The sequence below is a fragment of the Diadema setosum genome, chromosome 6, assembly GCF_964275005.1.
Source record: "Diadema setosum chromosome 6, eeDiaSeto1, whole genome shotgun sequence".
NCBI lineage: Eukaryota > Metazoa > Echinodermata > Echinoidea > Diadematoida > Diadematidae > Diadema > Diadema setosum.
In genome coordinates, this window is record NC_092690.1 from 15,940,418 (window position 1) to 15,958,394 (window position 17,977).

At 37.1% G+C, this 17,977-nt stretch overlaps 1 protein-coding gene across 1 annotated transcript in view; it reads left to right on the forward strand.

The window, feature by feature from the left end:
- Window positions 1–17,977, forward strand: part of LOC140229568 (uncharacterized) — a 56,898-nt gene that overhangs the window by 6,042 nt on the left and 32,879 nt on the right. The window contains exons 2-3 of the mRNA XM_072309815.1: window positions 15,220–15,591; window positions 15,950–16,282. Coding sequence (XP_072165916.1) covers window positions 15,220–15,591; window positions 15,950–16,282 — 705 coding nt within the window. The remainder of the gene's footprint in view (window positions 1–15,219; window positions 15,592–15,949; window positions 16,283–17,977) is intronic.

Here is a 17,977-nt window from a genome sequence, read left to right on the forward strand (position 1 = left end):
TTACAGTGTATTACTGGCTTAGTATGCGTGAGGCATAAAATGCAGACCGATTCAATGCATACCACTTGAGATTGCATAGATACTTGTTCTTTTTCTACAACCATTAAGATTCGTTTCACACCTTCCAAAATATGTAGTAGCATATCCTGTTTTGAGTAGCAATCACGATTTAAATAAGTCAACGAACTTGGCTCATTCAGCCCTCTTGGCGTTTGCTTGACAGTGGTTATGTAACAGTTACTGCGATAACGAGGGCACCATATAGATTCACACGTTTTCATGCTTATGTTGCTTTCGGAAATTCATTATCTGTTATGCAAGGCAACCATTTAGATCTCAAGTAAATTTACACATGTTACAATGGAACATACCTGCTTGCTCACTGATTCTCTGGCTTGCTCTTGTTTAACAAATATGCATAAAATTTGAATATTTTTAGCTTGCAGGTCTAATGCTTCCCGCGGCCAACATACTCTGCCCCTAACTATAGACAGGGGTTAGTCTTATCGCAGCAAGCTTATAATGTGACCCGTTGTCGCGGTGCCCTGATGGAGTCGCTTATCGTACAACATAATTACGAAAAGGGATAGAACTAAATACTTTTAGTAAAAAACATTTCTAACTCTTGCAGCGGGACGTTGAACTTTTGATATCGAAGGACATTTCACCCTCATAATTATTCTCCATCTCAATTACAATATTTTGCAATTTTCCTTATACATTTGGGGTATGCGACTTTATCGGGGTATTGTGCCGACGGGTCACATCAGTGTATTCTCCCATTCTAATCAAATTACTATCGATCGATCTCTTATTCCAATTGTTTATGTAGTCAAAACACCAGTGATACTATCATAGTGTATTGAATTATTCAAATTCAGTTGTTGTTTTTTATTGTATGTGCGAAAAGGGGTAAAAACGCATGATACTAGATACATGCACCTTACTGTTTGCTTCATTATTGTGCATGCAACATAGGCAACATCCATCATTAAAGTTTTGTTGCACCCGATCGTGCAAGACACACGATTCATTTTCAATTTTCATGGTCGATCGATCTACTTATAATCGACCAACTTATTGATCGATCTACTTATTCCTTGATTTACGAAGTTAAAACACCAGTGATACTATCATAGTGTACTGAATTATTCAAATTCAGTTGTTGTTTTTCTTTTTGTGTGCGAAAAGGGGCAAAAACGCCATATCCGTAGCCTTTTGGTTTTTGTTCCAATTGATAATTTTATGTCTTTCTTCAAACGCATGATACTAGATACATGCACCTTACTGTTTGCTTCATTATTGTACATGCAACATAGGCAACATCCATCATTAAAGTTTTGTTGCACCCGATCGTGCAAGACGCACGATTCATTTTCAATTTTCATGATCGATCGATCTACTTATAATCGATCAATTTATCGATCTACTTATTCCACTTGATTTATGAAGTTAAAACACCAGTGATACTATCATAGTGTACTGAATTATTCAAATTCAGTTGTTGTTTTTCTTATTGTGTGCGAAAAGGGGCAAAAACGCCATATCTGTAGCCTTTTGGTTTTTGTTTCAATTGATAATTTTATGTCTTTGTTCAAACGCATGATACTAGATACATGCATTTTACTGTGTGCTTCATTATTATGCATGCAACATAGGCAACATTCATCATCAAAGTTTTGTTGCACTCGATCGTGCAAGACGCACGATTCATTTTCAATTTTCATGATCGATCGATCTACTTACAATCGATCAATTTATCGATCTACTTATTCTACCTGATTTATGTACATTATGTAGTTAAAACACCAGTGATACTATTATAGTGTACTGAATTATTCAAATTCAGTTTTTTTTTTTTTTTTTTTTATTGTGTGCGGAAAGGGGTAAAAACGCCATATCCGTAGCCTTTTGGTTTTTGTTCCAATTGATAATTTTATGTCTTTGTTCAAACGCATGATACTAGATGCATGCACCTTACTGATTGCTTCTTATCATGCATGCAGCATAGGCAACATGCATCACTAAAATTTTGTTGCACCCGATCGTCCAAGATGCATGAGTCATTTTCAATTTTCAAGAGAAGCTTGAAATTTTCAAATGTTTACGGTTCCAAGATGTTCATTTACATAATAACAAGTCACAAACCTGTTCCAACAACTATCTGTTGGGGTATCGGAAATTAAGAATTAGTGAGACTGTAAATGATATCTATATTTTTTCTGATATTCCTCGCATTCATACTATCGTGAATTTAGTTTTGAGAATCGCTACAGTATCTTATGCCAGATTTTGTTTCTTGCGAATTTTTGATGTATATATTTCTCGAACAATTACAGTCATATTCGACGACTTTTAGTATTCATTAATTCTGAACTATTTCTTCGTATTATTCCAATTTACAAATTTCTACAAACTTCTACTGAACAAAATAATAAGTTTTGTCCTAAATTATCATATAAAGATATTTATCAGAGACTTGTAATATTTCCTGCACTTCACAAAGATAGTCTGCCATAACTGTCCGAATCCAGTAAAGCTAAACATTTTGTATCTTTCCCTCTCGCACGCGAGATGCACACACACAATAGGCAACCTTCCACTCATTCACTTGCACTCACCCACAGTACGACGCGCGTCTGTGTTCAATGGCCTCCATTTCTTCCATCGTGTTCTCCTTTGAATAATGAATAACGAACCTGCACACGAAGCTGAGGACCAATATTTAACAGATCATCATAGTGAATACTTCACAATTGACGAATTCAATTCCGAATTTTGCCCCCAAACTGGAAATGACAGTCGATCTGTTCACAGTTTTTCCATAGATAAATACTTCAGCCTCATTCATATCAATTCACGAAGCTTGAATAAGAACTTTGAATCAATCGAAACGCTCTTAAACTCTCTTCACCATTTTGCCTTTTCCGTAATAGGAATTTCTGAAACTTGGTTGCATTATGTCTCCCCAAATATGTTTAGTATTCAAAATTATGATATGATTCGTGCAGATAGAAGGACTGGAAGAGGAGGTGGAGTAGCCTTGTATATACATAATCAACTTCGTTACAAACTCCGACCTGACTTATCCATTAATGGTGTTGAAAGTTTATTCGTCGAAATTATAAATGATAAAACTAAAAATATCATTATAGGTATTATCTATAGATCACCAAATAACGAAATAGATTTATTTCTAGACAGCATTGAAATTTTTTCAAATACAATTATTCATGAAAATAAAAGTTTGTTCTTAATGGGGGATTACAATATTGATTTACTAAGTACGACAAACCATAATTCTTCTAGATTTCATAACACATTATCATTAAGTAGTCTTTATCCTCACATTAATAAGCCTACGAGAATCTGTAACACCACGTCAACTGAGACTTTAATCGACAACATCTTCTCTAACATTATTGATAAAAACTATACTAATGGCATACTTTATTCAGATATATCTGATCATCTTCCAATATTTACCATTCACGAGCAGATTGGAAACGTTCAACCAAAACAAAAATGCTATAGAACGCGAAGAAAAGAATCTCACGAAAATATTAATTCATTAATATCTGATTTATCACGCGAACAATGGCAAGATGTGACTTCGGTCAATGACGCGAATTTATCTTACGAAATGTTTTTGCATAAATTTCTTTATTATTATAATAATCGTATTCCCTTAGTTAATGAGAACAATCGCGCAAAAACAAAACAACCATGGATTACCAAAGGGCTAATGCGTTCTATACTCACCCGTAATCGCTTATATAAAATGTCCTTACGTAAACCAACACCACAGAACAAAGCAAAATACAGAACATATCGAAATACATTAACCACATCAATCCGGGCATCTCGAAAGCGATATTATTCAGACATACTAGAATCAAATAAGGACAGTAAATCCAAACTGTGGCGAACTATCAATGACCTTATTAAGAAGAAAAAGAAAGAACTCCCGACCGTTATTTCCGAAAATGACCAAGATATTAACGACCCTGAAATCATTGCAAATTGTTTTAATAAGTTCTTTACCAACATAGGCCCCAATCTCGCCTCAACAATACTTCCAAACGCTGGAAATTTTACAGATTACCTTCCAGAAAGTAATAATAATTCTTTATTCTTTACTCCCACGAATGAAAATGAAATACTGAATATTGTTCGATCTTTTAAGTCGAGTAGATCTTGTGGCCACGATGGATTAAGTATGCATTTACTAAAACAAATAATACATTTTTTAGTAACCCCCATAGTACATATTTGTAACTTATCATTATCTACTGGGATCTTCCCAAATTCTTTAAAGATTGCGAAAGTAATCCCTATTCACAAAAAAGATGATGCGTCCCAAATAAAGAATTATCGTCCAATTTCATTATTGCCCGTCATTTCCAAAATCCTTGAAAAGATTGCACATGAACGTTTGTATAAGTTTCTGGTTGATAACCACATTTTGAATCCTAACCAATTTGGCTTTCGCAAAGGTTTTTCTACAGATTTTGCAATCATTCAAACTTGTGACAAAATTATCGATTCTATTGCGAACAAACAGCACGTGATAGGAGTTTTTATGGACCTGAGCAAGGCCTTTGATACAATAGACCATGGAATTTTATTAAAAAAGCTACATAATTATGGCATAAGAGGAATAGTTCTTTCCTGGTTCCGAGATTATTTATCCCAACGTCAGCAATACGTAGCATTTCATTCAAGTACCTCGCTTAAGTCATATATTACTTGCGGTGTACCACAGGGATCCATTTTAGGACCTCTACTTTTTCTTATATATATCAACGATATCATAAATTCCTCAACCCTTCTCACCTATGTATTATTCGCGGACGATACCAGTGTCTTCTACTCTCACAACTGTTTAAACACACTACTTGATATACTTAATTCTGAGCTTGCAAAAATTTCTACATGGTTTAAATGCAATAAATTATCACTAAATATAGATAAAACGTGTTTTATAAACTTCAATACTTCACATTTGCAACCGATAATGCCTAATAACATTATTATTGATGGTATGCCCATTATTGGAAAAAAATCAACCAAGTTCTTAGGGGTAACCCTTGACTCCAACTTAAATTGGAATAACCACATTGACAATATAACCACATTAATATCCAAAGCCATTGGAATACTTCGGAGATTAAAATATTTTGTAACGGAAAAAGTACTCATTATGTTATACAATGCATTAATCTTACCGTACATTAATTATTGTAATGTTGTCTGGGGAAACTGTAATAAAACCAAAGTAAATGTTATTTTTCTTTTACAGAAAAAGGCAATAAGAATATGTACCAACTCACATTATCTAGAACATACTGATCCATTATTCCTTAGACTAAAAGTTCTTAAAGTTGACGATATACACAAATTTCAAACAGCAATATTTATGTTCAAATACACGCAAAATCTACTCCCACTCTTCCACAACGCATTTTCCCTTAACAGGGATGTCCATGCTTACCCCACGCGCCATCGTAATGATTTCCATTTGAATAACCTTAAACTCCTATTAGCTCAAAAATCAATTCGGCATAACGGGCCTGATATTTGAAATTCACTCCCTCTCCACATAAAACAGTGCACTTCTCTCTATTCCTTTAAGGCAAATACAAAGAAATATTTCTTGGCACAATATCATACGGTACAGTAATCATTAAACATGTACCTCTTATACTCAACAACAAGGCAATATTTGGTCCACCCCCTTTTCCTTTTCTTTTACTTTGCTGCTTGACCCTTCGCCCATATTATAACATATCCAATCATTTTCTTAGAAGTGCTGACCATCAACACTTTCGCGCTTCATCACCTGCACACGCACTCACGGGCACCACTCCTGTTTACCAAGTAATTGTATAAAACTGGATTTACGCGCACTTTAACATGGCCCATCTGTATTAGTGTTCAAGTACTACAATAAAAAATGGTAATTTAACTCCGGCTGTCCGTCTGTTCAAGCACGGCTTATAACGGCGGCCCTCTGCATTATATGTATATATTATATATTGTACTGTGAATTAAGTCATTATTGGCCATATAAACATTTTGAATGTTATTTAACGTTTCATTTGTCTTTACATACAAAATATGACTTACTATGTAATATGTCAATAATTTTCAGAATTGTATTTGTGTAATTGAACCTGCCTTTGTTATTTTTGTTATTCTGAAAGAAAATATGAAATGCAGAAAATAAAATCTTTTCAAACAAACATAACAGGGTCCATTCTGACGTTTTTAAAGAAGGGTTTAGGATTTCAACTCTAAGCTCCTCCATTAGCCTGGAACAATGTCTCTACAGCATCCTGCTCTCCTCTGCCAGCCATGGTTGAGTGTGATATTTTCAGGGTCTTCTCCATCATTTTGTTCCTTCTCTTTGCCTTCTCCACGTCTCTCTATCAAGTAGGTCGTGCTCAGAACAGCAATCTGTAGCAAAGCAACATGGTCCAAACGGTCCATACTCTGTCATGGCTGGGTTGAGACTCGTGAAAATGCTCGATTCACCAGTACTTGAAACCTTATCGCAGACCATTCCGACGGGATTCTTGACACACATGGAATATTCGTCTTACATTATGAGTATATTCTAAATATTCGCGTTGCATTCTGTTTGAATTCTTGAACATTCAAATCATATTTATTAGCTATTCCGGGAGCCTTCTGACTGCATTCGAGATAAATTTGTACAATGTACTTCATTCGAGACGCTTTCAGACCTGCTAACCAGACTTCGAGCAGCTACAATCGGTCGGCATTCGAACGGCATTCGAAGTGCTTTTAAAATATTCTGACTGCATTTTAATAGCATTCTTCATATTCCTATTGTGTTCCAACTACATTCGAACCACACTCGAAAGCTATTAAAAACAAACGGAATATGCAAGAATGATTCGATACAAAGCTGTTCCAAGTATTAGAACAACAATTCTCAACAAACTGTAGGAATTTTAAATTTTTTCCCGAATGTGGCACGAATTTTGAAAATCTTTCATTCGAGTCACTTCTGCTTGATTCGTGCTGTATATAATACCATTCTGAATAAGTGTGACGGGGATGTAAGAATGACTGTTCACAGCTATGTCACTGGTGCAGGCGGTTGTTGCAGCAATGTTATCCCTCACGTTGGGCGACAAAATAGGCGGTTGCTATACACAGGCGTTTTAGTTCATAAGTTGGTTGTGGGGAAATTATCTGTGGTCGTTAAATATAGACAGGTGGTAATATAAGACAGGATTGACTGTATTAGACACGGAAAGTGTATTGACTTGTATTTCATCTCAGTTTACTTAATTATTTGGTTAGGTGACAGATTAGCAAAAAACAGTAGATTTCTTTAAAAACACGGTAGGCGACTGAAATCTCTCACTAAAGAGGCAGTCTTTACCGGTAGAGTATGTCATGCTTTAACCACTGAGTATCTCTCATCTTTAACAATTAGTGAAGGCGAACAGTAATTACAATAAAAACGACATAATGAAGCCTGCAATGGTTGAAAAGATGGGGCTTTGCACCGGTACTCGAAACGAACGACGTATATATGGGGTATGATTGTATTCTGTTGTAGGGGCTATCCTGGGGAAATCTCGCCATACACACCTGCTCTTGCGAACACGTCTCAGGGAGCCGGGATATTTGAATGCTTTTTCAAGTTAAAAAAAATGAATCATGACAGAAAGTTTAAAAGAGGAAAGAAATGACTTTGACATCCATTCTTTTGTGACACTCGTCGCTTAATCCTTTGCTTGCCAGAGCGGTAAAATGCGTACTGAGATTCCCAAATGACAATCCACAAGCAAAAAAAGTTTGCACCCAAGAGCAGCTCTTCTAGGTACGAAATGGTACGTCTTTGGTGTGCCATTTTGAATTGGCCTGGCTGGTCTGGCTTTGTAGACTGGTAACTGGTAACTGAGTGAAAAGGTATGTTCAGCGAGAAATTGAGCAATGACGGGATTTTCCAGATCAATAGACCAGTTCGTAATTCCACTTTGCGCATGAGCAGAAAAAGGTCATTTGTACCAACATGTAATCCTTATCTAAATGGTGCTTGCCAGGACATCCACCTGACAGCAAGAATGGTATTTCGCAATATAAAAGGAAATAGGCTGTTATTGCATTCAATACAAAACAATGAAATGGATGCCTGCGAAATTGTCAACTGATGGAGTATTCTGATCACCTTCTCTGAACGCAAGCTCATTCTTTGTTTGAACATGTATTCCATGAATTGTTACGTCGGGCAAGCTTATGCATTATGCCGCTTTGAAAACGAGTGAAGTGCCTAACCAACTGAGAAAAAAAGAAAGGTCATTTGTACCAATGTGTACATGAGCTAATTACGAACTGGCTTATAGCATTGTTTGTTCAAGGGTGCAGACTTCAGACACTCATAGCCTATCTATCAGCCACGTCTTGTTGCTGTACTTTGATCGTCCATGTTTTATATGATATCATATCAGTTATCGAGGTATTTAGGATTGCAGACGTGCATAGCCAGTGCATACAGATCGTATCAGATGGCAGTTATTTGTGTTACAGCTGCTGTTGTATGCATCATAAGAACTTGTATTATGGATCGAAGTTACGGTGAGTCAGTAGGCCTACTAACACGAAATGAACGATACGTTGATATAAATAATGGCGCCAATCGTGCTGTGGTACGTACATCAAATTAATTTTCCTTATATACTAAGAACATTCGTAGAAATAAGTTGTTGCATCAAGAAACGATTTACGGAATGTTATACAATATATACTGACTATATTCTATGTTACAAAAGCAAACTGCGTTCTTTGATTGCCTGAAGACAAAGTGATATGGCAACATGATTAAAGAGTTTAGGCTACTTCACATATGTAAACTATGGGATACTATTATCTTCATAGCGTTTGGATACTTTCACTCTCTGCGATTTTGACATGTGTGAGGATGTCAAAACGGCTTAATGAATAAACAGTATACAGTGTGACAAGTATTCAGCCTTATATTTGATCCAAGTGATTAAAATATGATAGATTGTGATAAGCAATGCTACCTTTTACTAAAAGGCAACAATTTTACTGATAGAATATGATCTTCAAAACATTATAGTTTGATAATCCATGGGGTGCAAATGGATGTGAGGTGGGACCACTTCACCGGGTTAAACACCCTGCTCTTTGCGGTGAATGAATGGAACGGGATCTTTTACGTGCATGAGTTGTGACACTCTCATATACGGGACCTCCATTTTATGTCCTATCCGAGGGACAGAGTGTTTTTCACCTTGCTCGAAAGGATAGTATGATTACACACAACATTGCTTGCCTCGATTGCGTGTTAACTCTTCGACCTTTTATTCAGGTATCCTTGCTCTCCCAACCCCCGAAAAAAATAAGAAAATCTGCGTTCGGCTGTGATTATTTTGATCTAATGGGATGTTTGAATAATGTGACTGCTAGGGACATTTTAGAGTAAAATACCACTTTTTTTTTTTCTTAGTTGTATAATAAGAGGATGTAGAGTTGAAAAAAACAAACCCGGTTCCCTATAAAAACGACTTTCTATAGTGCACGCCTATTAATTTGCATAAAAGATGGCTGCCAAATAATTTTTCCATTCTTCTAGGCTATTCTCGGAAATTCTCCACAGACTTCATGGGTCAGGTTTTTCTGTTGCAGAACTCATGGGCTTTATATGCCCTGTGAAACACAAGCACTTTGTGTAATATTAACGATACTTTTCAAGTCTCTTCATCATGGATTCAGAGAGAGTAGACACAATTCCGCTATTATACGGCGACACGACATAATACAGTATGTCCACACACACACACACACAAAAATACAATCAGATTCTCGCATTGATAACACCCAATATGATTAAACTGTCTAAATGGTACTTCAGGGTTTTAAAATATAACATCTTAGACTTAGCTCCATTTTGCAGAAAACTCCATTCAATTTGGTTAAGCGGTCACAGAGAAATGTGGATTGTTGTAAAGCATGTCATGAGTCTGAGTATTCCAAGTTTAGCACTTGGATGCTCTTGTATGTGAACACAATAGACAGAACTTGGAGGGAAGAGATTCCTGACATGCTCAACAAAATTTCTCATTTCTCTTTGACAACTAAAGCAAACCGAACGAGGTTTTCTGTAAGATGTGGGCAATGAGTTATAGTTTCATACCCTGAAACTGTGTTTGGATTGATCGACTATTTCTAAAGCCATCATTGCGGATGGTCCAGTTGCATTTTTTTTTTCTTGGACTATCAATGACCACTATTTCAGCAAAATATTTATTCGGTGATTGTGTACAGATGTTGATTTTGTTTCGTTACGGAGGAATCCAAAGGCATCAATCAAAGTTGTCAAAGTCAAAATGTTTGAGCGATTTCCACGTGTCTCGTTTGGCCTAGTGTGATCCATGTTGTGCAGTAATGGAGTCGACTCTGATTGTATTCAGTATATCAATGGTTTTGGCGCAACTGCTTATATGTATACTGGTGTGAAATATGTGAGGCAGATCTCTCCATTATGCCTTGATCCACGTTCGTCTTTACTCTTATTCTTCTTGGTGCTCTCTAGGAAGATATGATCAAAACGTGTCTGACATAACTGCTGTTTCAAAGGAGTCAATCCCATTCTTTCACTTGTTCTTGTGAGAGAGCTACGCACTTTTCATTTCACTCCTACTTTATAGCTTTAGCAATCCGCACTGCAGTCTCCTCTCGTAATAGATATGAGGAAACTGAGTTCCGTTACTTCCGCTCTTTATAGTTGTCCTATGTGCCTACAAACAAAAACACCAGACGCTATAGTTCTGCTTTGACTTCAGCAGGTGATTCACATACCAGGTGTAGAGACGTTCAGCGAGAGATGATAATGATGATCCACAGCATATGTGTAGCGCCATATATCTGTCGTAGAAAAATTCAAAGGCGCAGACTCCTTCAAGAGATCGAGTTAGCAATTGAATGCCTGGTGAAAATGTGAGTCTTGAGAGAGGCTTTGAAGTGTTCTAGTTTGTCAATTTCACGCCGCTCGATTAGGGAACACAACAATGTAACCTGAGGCCTGCAATTACGCAATGTGGGGATTCCCCTGATGATTTTTTTTTTTTTGTCCGAAAAAGTTCGAACAATAGTCCTATCATCTTCTATCAGCCAATCGTTGAGTGTTTTGTTCGTACATGCATGATACTGGCGTTATGATACAGTTTACTGTATTTGGGCAGAGTGCAAGGTTCATTTAATCAAAACAGGCCGAGACCCGCCATCTTCTCTCTCCGAAATCTGTTGTCTTAAATATAAGAAGGTGAATTATGGACTTCAGCAGCGGTGAGTACTAACACAAAATGTACCATACGAGGACAGTAAACATAAACATCAGCGGTACTGTGGTGTACATTGCTCGCCGACTCCAATATTTGTAAAAATATACTATAAGAAGCATTACTGTGCAGACCATTCACTAGGCCTACTGTCTGAGAACATTCTCAAAGCAAACCGTGTCCTTCCTTTGGTCGTGGACATGCGACGTGCCTACATGAAAGAGTTTAATCAGGGAGGTTCACCTCCCTGGTTTAAAGGGAAGATAAACCCCAAGAGCAATGTGGATTGAGTGAAAGCAGCAACATTAGTAGAACACATCAGTGACAGTTTGAGGAAAATCGGACAATCGATGCAAAAGTTATGAATTTTTAAAGTTTTGGTGTTGGAACCGCTGGATGAGGAGACTACTAGAGGATATGACGTATGAGTGGACAACAATACAAAGAAAATATAAAGGAAATTCAACAAAAATTCACTTTCTAGAATCATGAAAGAGCAATGGACCAACCTCTTTCAGAAAGCAGGGGGAATAATTGCTACCCTTAACATATGTCAATATCAAGTTGATGGAATTTGTAATTTTCATGAAAAATTGATTTTTGTAGAATTTTCTTTATATTTTCTTAGTATTGTTGTCCACTCATACGTCATAACCTCTAGTAGTCTCCTCATCCAGCGGTTCCAACACCAAAACTTTAAAAATTCATAACTTTTGCATCGATTGTCCGATTTTCTTCAAACTTTCACTGATATGTTCTACTAATGTTGCTGCTTTCACTCAATCCACATTGCTCTTGGGGTTTATCTTCCCTTTAATGTTACCCTTTACAAATTCCAGGTAGTTATACGGAGATATCTGCTTGAATACTAGCTGTCCAGATTTATCGTGTATGTGGATGCCATACTGTTTCAAACACTCAAATATGAAAATTATTCAAAAGAATCTGTATCATCGGAATACCTTGGAAGGTATTAAGCAGTGATATTTGTATTGCGGAGAAAGCTAAAGGTGTGGGAGGGGGGTTTATAAAAAAGGATTTTTTTTTTTTTTGGGGGGGGGGGTAAAAACAAAGTAAAGGTCGCGTTTATAGAGCATTTTAAATCAAAATACTTGGGGATCAAGCAAACGAAATAAAAATCAAAGCGAAGGACTATGATCAAAACTTATAAAAACTATTCATTTTACTTATGGTATACGATCAGAGCGAGCGAGCCACTTTCATATTGCCCTTCGTCTGAAATGTATTAATAAAAAGCTTAAACGTGATCGCATTGTTGGAGCAATGAAAATTACTCTTATATTTCTAGAAAGCATAGGAAAAAAAAGGAAAAATGAATGGTTTACGAAAGGTATGTTTCAGGGACACACTGGAGGATGCGAGGCTACCATCTATACACTAGATTTAGTCCTGAGTAAATATTAGTGTATAGATAATAATATATGCTTTAAGGTAGTGTATTATAATTTTCGCATTCGCAATTTGGCATTTTCAGTTGTGAAATTGACAACTTTTAGACAAGAAAAAGTGCCTTCATTATTCATTTTGGTTTTTGAATAATCATATTGAATTGAAAAATTCGTTTTGCCCCCCCACCCAAAAATATATTATTATTTTTTTTTTGGGGGGGGGGGGGCGGGGCAAGTGCCCCCTCTGCCCCCCCCCCTTTCCGGCGCCCTCGCTTGTAGATTATACATATCATGGTAGACCTTCATACCAAATTTGAACAAATTCCATTAAAAAATGTAGCCTATAGAGCGCACACACACCATCATCCGACATCAAAATGATCTTTGACCCTATAAAAGAGGGAACACTGGGGGCAGCATATCCAAAATCTATAGGCTTGTCGATTATCCCATCATGATAAACCTCTATACCAAATTTGAACAAAATCCGTTAACAAATGTGACCTCTAGAGCGCAAACAAACTGTACACAAAAATGTTTCATTTTACTCTATAAAACACTGGGGGCAGCATCACCCAAAGTTATACATGTGGAGATATTACCAAAAATATGAACCTCCATACAAAATTTTAAAGAAATCCGTCTAGGATTGTGGCCGCTAGAGCGCACACAAGAATATGACGCGGCGGCGTTGGCGGCGTAACGCTGCTGAATCCAAAGTGCCGCAAATGAATTGTCATTAAAAACTCTGTTAAGAATATGATCAATTCTTTTGACTACGAATACGAGTTATTCTTTATCTACCTCCATTTTGATTGCTTTGCTCAAAGCACCGTAAATATGTTCACAATGCGCGTATGCTCAGGACTAAAGACATTCCATTTCGAGAAAGTTAGTAGGTGCCGTCTGTTTTTGCCGATATTATCCGAGAACTAATTTCGTGGCCACTGCCCACAACAAATAGTTTTCGGACTAAAAATGTTTGTACAACAATTTCATAGACGACTTATGCCTCCGCCACGAAGTGGTGCCGGAGGCATTATGTTTTCGGGTTGTCCGTCCGTCCGTACGTCCGTACGTCTGTACGTCCGTCCGTCCGCTTTCGTTTACGCGATAACTTGAGTAATATGTACTGAAATTTTACCAAACTTGGTCCAAGTATGAAGTATGATGGGGCAATTATTTGATAAGATTTTGGGTGAAATCGGCTAAAGGTCAAAGGTCAAAGGTCAAGGTCAAATCATGAAATTGTATCTGTTTACGCGATAACTCAAGACTGGATGGAGCAAATTTCACCAAACTTTGTTGGAGGATGATGTATGATAGGACAATTACTTGATTAGTTTTGAAGTGAAATCGGACAGAGGTCAAAGGTCAAAGATCAAGGTCAAATCCTAAAATTTATCTGTTTACGTGATAACTCAAAACTGGATGAAGCAGCTTTCACCAAACTTGGTCCAAGGATGATGTATGATGGGACAATTAGTTGAGTAGATTTTAGTGACATTGGCAAGAGGTCAAAGGTCAAAAGGTCAAGGTCAAATGCTACAAACGTTGCAATTTCCCCCATATCTATACAATGCCCGAAGGTATTTTCTTGAAACTTGGTGTGGACATGTACTACTGTGTAAAGATTCTGCAGAGAGAGTTTCATGTCATAAGGTCAAAGGTCAAAAGGTCAAAGGTTAGGTGAAAATGTTGCAATATTACTTTTCTCGCAAATGGTTCAATGTATCTTCGTGGAACTTGGTACATATGCATATACTGTCTGGCAGGGATTATCTAGGGAATCTAGGGGTCATGGGTCAATAGTCAGGGGGTCAAAGGTCAAGGTCAACTCCTCAAAATTATACTATTTCCCTCATATACTAGTATATGCAATGCTTGCATTATTAGTTTCAAAACTTAATACATGCATTACCTAATGGAGATTCTCTGGGAAATTTCCAACCAGAAGGTCAAAGGTCAAAGGTTAAGGGTCAAAGGCCAGGTTTCAATGCCCCCCCCCCGAAAAAAAAAATCTATTTTGTACCGTCATCACACTCTTTCTTTGTACCTTGGAAATAACTCAATGCATAAACTTCCCCAAAATTCCCCAAATATGTGTACCTGCACACTTAGAAAATTATAGCAAACCCAGTTCAAGACATTTCTGACAAACCTGTCATTTCAATATTTTGCCAGTTATGTGAAACTGTCATGGATCACACATTGTGAAGACATTGTATTATACGCCTATTGGGAGAATCATGCATTATGGCGGAGGCATCAGTCGCCATAGCGACATTTCTAGTTTTTATATTTACTTTAATTTAAATTTCATTATGTGATTTATGGGGGCAACAAATAAAATGATGACTGCAAAGTAAAATTGAGATTGTTTATATGAAATATGTGGACATCATTACAAAGACACGTCATTGTGTGGAAATGCAGCACAATATTTAATTTCTCATTGTAAATTGCAGGTAAGATATGTGTCGTCGTGTTGCTAGTGACTCTTCTTCCCGCTGCTGTGTTATCTTGTGAGGGGACCAGAATTACAGGAGAAGCTGACCAACAAACACGCATACCATGCACCTTCACGGGTGATATGAGAAACTTGTATTGGTTCTATCAAGAAAACGAAGGAATGGAACGGAAAAAAGTCTTAACCTACTTCAAACAAGAACTCACATACCATGGAAACTACACCTCGGACCATGTCCAACTGGATGTCGAAACATCGACTCTGGTGATCATGTCTGTTTCCATAGCGGATGAAGGGATCTACACATGTGACGTAGACAGGCTAAACCAGACCGCAGCGTTGGACATCGTGTCTTGTCTCGACGTATTTGGTATGATTTTCCCAATAAGTGACAATCAGTTAAATGTATTCCCAACTCTCCCTCTCAATCAACCTCTCTCTCTCTCTCTCTCTCTCTGTCACACACACGTATAATAATATAAAATTTTATTATATTTGATTATACAGCTGCATTCGTCGATATTTTTTTTTTTTTGGCAATCAAGTTTGTCTTTAGATAGTGCTCCTTGGAGTAACATGATGAGACCTTCCGGAATTTAAGAAAACCGAACCAGATTGACCATCTATTTCAGGACAATAGAAATGACTGACTTTCTTGTTTGGTTCATGAACCTGTCATTAGAGTAAATTGTATATTTTTTTTTTACTTGGTATCGTTTCTTCTTCAGCGACACCATCCAAACCGTTTCCTCAGATTACGGAATGCAACGCCTTTGGCCAGGACGAAACCTGCAACTTATTCTCTGCAGAAACAGAAACTAATATCACGTGCATTTTGTCAGGATTCTACCCCGACGGCAAGGCGACACTAGAATGGCTGCATCAGGACCTTACTTCTGAGTCTTCGGTTCAAGAAGATGAAACGTACATTCTAACCATCAGAAGTACCGTGCCCCGTGAGGGAAATTACACTTGCGAAGCGTCATATGTATTACCTAATGGCACAGTGACCACAGGAAGAAAGCAAGTCTTCTTCAAAGAAATGGAAGGTGATGAAGAAGGTAATCCAAAGCAGGTTTCTTGTGATTTTCATTTTGATTTTGATTTGATTTGATTTGATTTGATTTGATTTATTCACGACATGAATACACATCGGCCTACATTTTACACAAACATGTACTTAGTTTGTAAATGGAATAGGTTACATATTTTGCGTGGATGGTCATAAGCTATGAAAAGCTTGGCTGGGACGTCCAGTAGGGTTAACAACACATAATAATATGTGAATAAACATCGTTTAAAATGTATCATGGATATTCTCTAATGAATTTATAGATAGAGAAATGAGAGAAGGAGAGAGAAAGGAAGAAAGATAGGGAGGTAAATAATACGACAGGTAATAGCTACACTCTACATGATGACAAACAAAAAACAACTTGTGAACTTGGGGTGTAGGCAAGAACCATGCAACTGGTATTGCTTAAACATTGCATAGACGGAGATTCTTTACTTGTTTTCTTAAAATATGAGTTGTTTTAATAACATGCGATTAACAGTGGTGGGGATTTCATGTAACGAGGTGGGGGAGGGGTACGGAAACGAGTATGCTCTCGCCCGGGGAAAAACGCACATTTTACGGATACATTTTGTTTTAATTTAAAATGGGGGGGGGGGGGGTAGGCAATAATGATAATGTTCAATATTCTTGGGAGCACACATGCGAGGGACAGAAAGGAGGGGAGGGGGTACGCGAAGGAGCTTTACCATTTTTACAATACAAAGATCTGGTGTACATTTCAGACAGACAATTTTAAATAAAAATCGACGAAAGATGTGTTCTGCACATCTCAAAATTATACTTGTCGCGTAATTCTTCGTAACTTGTCGTTAACGCACTGCCCTGCACATTGCGGACACTAATGACTGCATTACAAATTTCAAATTAATCAGTCGAAAAATTTAAAAAGGTAAACTGATGGGCAAATTTGCAAAAGACCTGTAATACCTACCGACCGATAATGATTCCCTCTACACACCCTTCCCTTGTTTGAGTGTTCCCCCAAAAGAACATTAGTCCTGCGCCTCCATAGCTCAAAATATTTCTGCGTACGGCCATGGGCTGCACTAAAGAAGTCTTGCACATTCATTACCTGGAAATTATATAAGTGAACGATGTGGTTGAAATTTTCAGCAACACAAATTCAAGAAGGATGATGATAGGCTAGTTACATGAAATTAGTTACATAGGCTAGTTACAGTCTAAACAATTAAGAACCAGGTAAATAAGTCAAGCTAAACTACGGAAGGTACAAATTTAACTGATTATTTTACGCTTGAAAATGAACTCCGTCCGTATCAAACCCGGGAGAAATATGTTTTCATAGAAAAATTCCACTTTTTTTTCCGATTTTGAATCCCATAAAATTCCTAGTTCTGGATGGATAGTATATCCCCTTCAAACTTCTCGAAAGATATGGGGTGGGTGTCCTGTGATAAAAAAAAAAGAAAAGAAAAGAAGATAAGTATTAAAAAATATATTTGAGAATATTTGAGAATGAGAATACACTATCTGAATATTACAATAACAAATATCTATGATGTATTTAACCTATGGAGTTCTAGAGTTTTAGGGTTTTACTTCTGAAATCATCCATCAGACATTCAATGAGTAGCAGACAATAAATCATATTTGTCACCTTTGCATCATCATTTTATATCCGGAAGGTGATTGGGTAAATCAAGGTTCTATACACCTT